Raw genomic sequence first — 8,845 nt, 5'->3', positions numbered from 1 at the left:
AAAAATAAACAAATGGGACCTAATGAAACTTCAAAGCTTTTGCACAGCAAAGGAAACCATAAACAAGATGAAAAGACAGCCCTCAGAATGGGAGAAAATATTTGCAAACGAATCAATGGACAAAGGATTAATCTCCAAAATATATAAACAGCTCATGCAACTCAATATTAAAAAACCAAACAACCCAGTCCAAAGATGGGCAGAAGACTTAAATAGACATTTCTCCAAAGAAGGCATACAGATGGCCAAGAAGCACATGAAAAGCTGCTCAACATTACTAATTATTAGACCAATGGAAATCAAAACTACAATGAGGTATCACCTCACACCAGTTAGAATGGGCATCATCAGAAAATCTAAAAACAACAAATGCTGGAGAGGGTGTGGAGAAAAGGGAACCCTTCTGCACTGTTGGTGGGAACGTAAAGTGATACAGCCACTATGGAGAACAGTATGGAGGGTCCTTAAAAAAATGAAAATAGAATTACCATATGATCCAGCAATCCCACTACTGGGCATATACCCAGAGTAAACCATAATTCAAAAAGACACATGCACCCCAATGTTCACTGCAGCACTATTTACTATAGGCAGGTCATGGAAGCAACCTGAATGCCCATCAACAGGCAAATGGATAAAGAAGATGTGGTACATATATACAGTGGAATATTACTCAGCCATAAAAAGGAATGAAATTGGGTCATTTGTTGAGGTGTGGATGGATCTAGAGACTGTCATACAGAGTGAAGTTAAGTCAGAAAGAGAAAAACACAACTATCGTATATTAATGCATATATGTAGAACCTAGAATAATGATACAGGTGAACTGGTTTGCAGAGCAGAAATTGAGACATAGATGTAGAGAACAAACGTATGGACACGAAGCGGGGAAAGCAGCGGGGGTGGAGGGTGGGGGTGTGATGAACTGGGTGATTGGGATTGACATATATACACTGATGTGTATTAAATTGATGACTACTAAGAACCTGCTGTATAAAAAAATTAAATTAAAAAATTTAAAAATAAAATTAAGTCAAATAGAAAAAAAATCCCAGCAATTCCTAAGAATTTAGAAACAGAAGTCAATTTTACTAATTTCTTATTGTTTGTAAAAGTAATTATCTTAAGTGACTTAAGAACACAATATTTTAAATATAAATCCATTTTTGGAGTACATTCTGAAGACAAATGTACAAAGAATCAAAAAAAAAGTCTACAGATAATAAATGCTAGAGAGGGTGTAGAGAAACAGGAACCCTCGTGTATTGTTGGTGGGGATGTAAATTGGTGGAGCCACTATGGAAAACAGTATGAAGTTTCCTTAAATAAAAATAGACCAAAAAAAAACCCAAAAAGAATTCCTTAGCATCAGACAGATTCTAGCTGGAATGGGATTTCTAACAGTTAATGGGTAACTTGATGTACTTATTTATGGGTCCATACACTGAGATACATACGTGGTCTGTATGCATTTATGAGAAGTTAGGTAGTGATAAATGTACACCCTGCTGAGAGGGTAAGAAGTGTAAGTCCTGAGCACTTTTCCTTCCCCGTGGGGAATCCTGGAGATTGTGGCATTGCTGAGGTCCCTGGGGAGACAGGTATACAGTGGCAATTAGCTTGGCAATTAGCCAGGTAAAACCTCAAGAATTATAGGTAGGTCCTAATTTATTTATTGGGGACATTTATTTTAAAGCAATACTGTCCAACAGAAATATAATATTAGCCACATATGTCATTTAAAATTTTCTAGTAGCCACATTTTAAAAAGTAAAATGGAACAGGGTAAATAAATATTAATGATATATTTTTGTTAGCCCAATATATCTAAACTTTATAATTTCAATTTGTAATCAGTATAAAAATTATCAATCAGCTATTTTACATTTTTTATACTAAGTTTTTGAAATCTGGTGGGTATTTTATCACTTCTAGTGCATCTCAATTCAGATATTAAATTTCATTGGAAATACGTGATCTGTATTTAGATTATATAAAGTTTACAGGTGAAAAAGTAGATTCACAAGTTGTTCCAAGCACACCTAAAATTTTTCTAATTAACTGAATATCAGTTATTAATATTTTTAATTAAAATTAAATATAAAAATTCAGTTCCTCAGTCATATTTCTAGGGCTCGAGAACTACATGTAGCTAGTGGCTACGATATGAAACAGCACAATATTTAAAGTTTTGGTTTTTCTAAATCCACTTTCTACCATTTCTATAAAAAGTACCTATCTCGTGTCTAACACATTTATAAGACGCAGGAAGGTGAGGCCTGCTTAAAATTTGTGACTAACTCAGAGAGAAGCAGTTGTAACTTCCTTGGTTTAGGAATACTTTGAAGAGACTCACTGTTGAGGGACAATTTTTTTCAAGGGTAGGAGGCCTTTGGTGGAGATTCTTTAAGGTAGCTCTTTATGTATGTATGTATGTATGTATGTATCTGTTTACCTATGACTGCCTATAAGCACACTGTTGAGAAAACACTATTGAGAAAACACAGTTTTATCCACGTTAACTTGACAAATTGTGGAAGAAATTAATGTAATATAAATTATGAGTTTTTAAGTCAAGCATCTGAGGATAGATAAAGAGTATTAACAAAGGATAAAGCAAGTCTTGAACATTAGGTTTTATTTGGAGAAAACACCTTAGGAGGTTTAATTATTTTGAATGTTTTAGAAAATTTTAAATTACACTTAATAGATTTTTTTATCCATTTAGTGTATTCTAGAATGTCTGCCAAATTTTATTTGACATACTTTTATATGCATGTAAATTCTTTTCATGGTATATGAAGCATCTCACAATGCATTAATCAATATATATAATACTTTTATACTATATATTTTATAAAATGATAAATTTATAAAGGTAAATTTATAGTACTATGGATGCCCAAAACCAACGAAAAGGATTTGTTTCCTAGGTTAGTATGATGAAGTATTTGTAAACTATTTATTAAATAGCTGTTTAATGTGAATTATACTCCCAGAAATTTTTGTTTTTATGGGTAGCCAGATCTGATTAAAACATACGTTGAGGGCTTCCCTGGTGTCACAGTGGTTGAGAATCCTCCTGCCAATGCAGGGGACATGGGTTCGAGCTCTGGTCCAGGAAGATCCCACATGCCGCAGAGCAACTAAGCCCATGTGCCACAACTACTGAGCCCACAAGCCACAACTACTGAGACTTTGTGCCACAACTACTGAAGCCCGTGCACCTAGAGCCCGTGCTCCGCAACAAGAGAAGCCTCCGCAATGAGAAGCCGGTGAACCGAAACGAAGAGTAGCCTCCGCTTGCCACAACTAGAGAAAGTCTGCGTGCAGCAATGAAGACCCAATGCAGCCATAAATAAATAAATAAATTTTTAAAAAAAACATACATTGAGAATAATCCGTAGGGTAGTCAGAATGCGGAAGTTGATTAGTAATGATCGACTGTGTTGTCTAACTTACAAAAAAAACCCATTAGCTATGATCATGAAAGCAACATCAGTCACTTGACATAATGAAAACAAAGTCTCTGTAATAAAATACTGTTACTGGATCCAGGTTCCTGGCTTTGAAAATACGCCTTCTTTGCCATTGCATTGATATCCCTTAAACGTTTGCTGTTTATCTGGCACAGTCTTGTGAGCTGTTGTTCTCTTCCTTGATCATCTCTACCCTCATGCACAAAGCATTCCTGGAGCGTAACTGGTCAGTGTATTAGAGGTTTCACTCAAAGAATTATTTCAGATAAATATCTTATATTAAATCTTTTTTGCCTACTGTGCTGAATCTTTTCACAGAGATCTAATAGAAAATTTTCTTTTTCAGGTATTATTCTCCTGGATATTCAGATATACTTCTGCAGAGAGTGGACAGCTATCAACCACTTACTAACTGAGCAAAGTTACATTTTTATACTCGAATTCACAGCAGAGTATTTATGAATGACAGTTGTTAAAGCTCTTTCTAAATATTTGAACTAAATACATTCTAGATTTATTCACTGTGAAAAACCTTTGGATATTTTCTAAATTTATGGAATACTTTAAAAATTAGTGGCTTGAATGTATGAGGAACTATTCATGGTCATTTGCATAGGATACGCTCTAAAGGTAAATTTTAAAAAGACATTAAAAGATCTAAGGCATTACTTATTGTTCCATTAAAGACCACACACACACACACACACACACACACACACACACACACACACACACACACACACACACACACACACATATACACCCCTTCCAACTAGATACAGATGAAAGATGGTGTTCAAAAACTCTTAATTATTTTGCCAATTCCGCACAGGCAAGGAAGGCTGGCCTTGCAAATTCCACAGTAGGATATCCAAGGGAAGTACTAGCTGAAGAGGACACTGATGACAAAGTACAGGGCATTTGAAAGACATACTGATGCTGGTTACACAAATGTGTTAGCCGAACGAACACATGGAATCTATCGATAATCTGCCAGGTTTTCCTAAAATTTAGGAAGTCTCCTCTTCATCCTAAGCTTCCTAAACCTCTTCTTACCCTACCTAAACTGTTCCTTACCTTTCCTGGGGCTGGATGGGGTAGAAGTCAATATTAAGCACTATACTATTGCAGGCATGCTTTCCATTTTCATTGCAAGGTTTCTTCTTAGTCTAGCCCTGCCCATGAATAAACAAGGAAGCAAGCAAATAAAATGGGTCCTCAGTGTTGCCTTGTCCTAGCTTCACATTCCCAGGTTTCAAAAGTCAGATTTTCAGGGATTTAAGGACAAATTTGAAAAGAATACTGCCCGACTCAGACTTTACATTTTCACAAACGGAGCTGAAAGGAGGTTAAGAGGGAGTTGTGATAAAATTTTAAATAAAACAGCATTAGAACTGTCCTTTTCATTTTTCCTATGTAGTGTTTCTGACCTTGGAGAATATGTGATTAGACTCAAGAGTCTTGGGTAGTTGGCAACTGTGTCTTTTTTTTAATCTAAAGGACATTCCCTACAGTGATCTCCCCTGGAGGCCTGGAGAGGAAGTAAATAGTAACCAGAGAGCCCCTTGGACACTCTGTTTCCAGTCTGGTTGGCCTTCAGGTTTCCTTCTCAGACTCTTTTTTTTCCCTCTCAAAAGAAACCTACCCATTTATTTTTGGTATTTTCTGGATTCATCTCTGTCATCATTTCCTAACAGTACATAGCTTTGTTGTATATTTTTAAATTTCATCATACCCAAGATTACCCCATTTCTTTTTGCCTTGTATCAGTCTAGAATTGCCTGCAGTTTTTTTTGAAAAGGGCCTATTTTGTTTCCTTGCAGTAATCTCTTAGATCCATTGCATAAGAAAATGTAATCTTTATCCTGTTTTGTAGCTTCCCTTTCTCTCCTTCCTGCCTGCCCAGCTTCTCTTATGAACCTTTTAACAAACTGAGAAAATAAAGGTGGTTTCCATCTTTCTTCATTAATAATGACAGAAATTAGTCCATCTGCTATAAGACCCCCTCAAATGTTATGGGAATGGTGAATTTCCTATTATGTATTTCTTGCTATTGTATGTTGTACTTGAAATTTTTCACTTCTTAAATCATTTCATACTTATCAAATAGTTTTAAGCTAAGAAAAATAAAAATATTTAGTGGAATTTGAATGGGTGCTTTAAGTTGTTCATATGCAATTTGGAAAATATATGCTATGAAATGGTTTTTGACATAAAACACTTAAAGCAAAATGAAGCTTTCTTTATTCTTTGCAAAGTCTATTATGAGACTTAAAAAAAATATTTTCTATTTGTGCTAGAGGAAAAATAGTGTCTCTCACTGATGGTATTCTTTGTTATTTTCACTCCTGGTTTGAATTTTGTCAATTCCAATCCTCTGTTTCCCCTCCCCACCCCCTGCAGTTTATTTAAAATGCAACTATCATTAGGATATCTCATTTAGCTTACATGAACAACAGTTTATTTTTATCATTTCAGGAATAGAATGGTTGAATCTTATTATTGGTTGAACCTTATTATTATTCATTCAGTTCACCTGTTGTGGAAATAGGTGTGTATCAGTGGTACCTGAAAGGAGATGGTGAAAGTTTGGGTTCTGATCATGTCTGTTAAATAGTAAAGGTGATAATACTTGCTCAGCAGACTCCTAAGATGCTTATGAAGATAACTTGCAATGATGCATGTAACAGTTTTGTAAACTCTTCTATTCTGTGCAAACCAACATGTGATTTATGGGCTATCTGACAGTCAGTGACATTGTACACATTTTGGCCGGCAGCTGGGCACACCAGGCCCCATACTCTTAGATAAGTGGAGTTTATTCCAGATGATTTATTATAAAGAAAAGCTAAATTTCCTGCCCTCATGGAGTTTTCTAATATAAACACATTTGCCCAGACACAGGGAATAAAATAGGCACAAGACACTGAACACCAAAGAGGCATATTTCATTCAGTATGTAAAAACAAATGACAACCTCATAGTTACAGGAGGCTGACCTGTTTTTCTAACCTTTTCTCTCAAAACTATCCCCTTAAAGACAGGATTAAAGATTTGCTTGTTTCTAAACTTGATTTGAGGTCCTGCTTAACATAAACCCTGACCTTAAAATTCCTGGGTGAGGCCATCTCCAATCCAAGATGTCAAGTTTAGAAACTAACCTTGAAAGAATGAAGGATTTGTCTGTTGTGTTTTTAGATCTCCAACCCTTTCCTTAAATTCATAAACCCTGACCTTAAATTCCTGGGTAAGGCCATCTCCAATCTAAGATGTCAAATTTAGAAACTGACCTTGAGAGCATGAAGGATTTGTCTGTTGTGTTTTCAAATCATCTAACTTTAAGTCAGGTGCTAGCAAATGTTGAGGCTTGTGTATACCGTGGCTTATTTCGCCACAAAATTCACTGTACAGAAAATACCGGTTTGTAGCTCTTCTGTTTCAGAGATTAAAAGGATCAAATGACAGTCTTAATTGTAACTATTGCATTTACCCATTGGTTAAGGCACTTTGGACTTTTTTTAGGTTTAAACTGGCTTTTATTTTAATTATTTTTTTAATTGTATAGTTGATTTACAGTGTTATATTAGTTTCAGGTGTACAACATAGAGATTCAATAAGTTTATAGATTATACTCCATTTAAAGTTATTATAAAATATTGGCTCTCTTCCCTGACTGTACAATATATCCTTGTAGCTTATTTGTTTTATACATATGGTAATTTGTGCTTCTTAATCCCCACCCCTAACCTGCCCCTCCCCTCTTCCCCGCTGGTAACCACTATATCTGTGCGTCTGTTTCTGTTTTGTTGTATTGATTTCTTTATTTTTAAAAAATATTCCACATAAAAGTGACATCATACAGTATTTGTCTTTCTCTGTCTGACTTATTTCACATAGCATAATGCCCTCCAAGTCCATCCATGTTGTTACATCAACTATTAGCTTCTTTTACCTTGTTTGTCACTGACAGCTGTAAGGAGGGAAGGAGAAGAGGAGGAATTTGGACCATTGATTTGCAGCATGTCTTACTGACAGTTAAATACAGTGGTTTGTTCTGTTTTCTGCCACTCGAGGGTTATTTAATTAAATTCATGACCTAGGATGCTAACCAGCCCCACATCTAAAATAATTGCTTCTCTGTTGGTGAGATGTAAAGCCGGGATTGATTTTCCCCTGGCTGATAGCTCTCCTTTCTGAGTCATGAATGTCATCTCCACTCTCTTCCCCACATAATTTGATCTCTGTATTTGATCCCTATTTACTATACACTTCGCTAAACAGATGTCTGAGTAATTAAAATCCCACATGGGCACACTCATCAGTGAGTTACATCTATTTAACAGTCAGCTTAGAAACTTCTCACCCTTGGCTCCTCTCCCATCCTGGTGTCATCTGTCACTGGCCTTTAGCAGACTTTAAATATTAGAGTTCAAACCTGCTATGTTTGTTTGCCTGCGTTCATAGAACCTCTCTTTTCGTTTTTTGATTGCATTTTCCTCACAAGTCCCTGACCTCTTTCTCCTTCAACTCACCTGGATTTTCTGTACAGTTTTCTACCAGCATTCAAACTCTCATTGGATGAATCATTCTATATTTCATTCATGCCAGCACCAGCAATTAAAAAAAAAAATCAGAACAGTGCTGTCAGAACCATGGATTGAGTGCCTTTTATTTTTTTCCCCTGAGGCATAGCCAAATATTTCAGTCTGAACAATCCCCCCATTTTTAAAAACTATTTGAGATCAAATCCTGGAAACCTGTTTGGTGGCTACAGCTTACTGAAGGATTTTGATGGCCAAGAGTTATAGAATGAAAGAATGTGGGTTTGGAGCAGGAAAAGGGAGTTAGGAAGGACTTATTACATGAAATTTACTCACTCTTGAGAGAGGATTTAGATAGAAATTTATTTATGAAAACGTTTATACTTAGACAATGTTCTTACGATAAATCTTATACTGATATGACATTACATGCAACTTGAGGTTAATGCTGTAATTTACAATAGGTTAAAGAATTCCCTTTGCAGTTGATGACATGTATCAATTTTAGGAACATTTTGAAATGAGTATAGAGTATATATTTTCTGATACCTATCATTTGAGATGAACAAAACCAGATAAATGAGTGGGCAACTGTCTTATAGTAAAAGGATTCTTTATTTTCCTACTTTTAAATAGTTCCAGTACATTTACTTAACATGGATCATTTTATAGATGTAAGTTTATCAGAACATGAGAGTTTCTTGAGAAGTTCCTTTGTATTCACAACACTGGGAAATAAATAAGGTGATCAAAAAACAAGCAACAAGGGCTTCCCTGGTGGCGCAGTGGTTGAGAGTCCGCCTGCCGATGCAGGGGACGCAGGTT

At 35.7% G+C, this 8,845-nt stretch overlaps 1 protein-coding gene across 1 annotated transcript in view; it reads left to right on the top strand.

Annotated features, from left to right (window-relative positions):
- SPAG6 (sperm associated antigen 6) overlaps positions 1 to 4,144 on the top strand; it is a 72,913-nt gene extending 68,769 nt beyond the window's left edge. The window contains exon 11 of the mRNA XM_024129712.1: positions 3,826 to 4,144. Within this exon, the coding sequence (XP_023985480.1) occupies positions 3,826 to 3,895 (70 nt within the window). The 3' untranslated portion in view covers positions 3,896 to 4,144. The remainder of the gene's footprint in view (positions 1 to 3,825) is intronic.
- The last annotated feature ends 4,701 nt before the right edge of the window (positions 4,145 to 8,845 follow it).

Source organism: Physeter macrocephalus, chromosome 11, assembly GCF_002837175.3.
Source record: "Physeter macrocephalus isolate SW-GA chromosome 11, ASM283717v5, whole genome shotgun sequence".
Classification (NCBI taxonomy): Eukaryota; Metazoa; Chordata; class Mammalia; order Artiodactyla; family Physeteridae; genus Physeter; species Physeter macrocephalus.
Note: the sequence above shows the minus strand (reverse complement) of the source record. Positions and strands in the feature narration are given on the sequence as shown.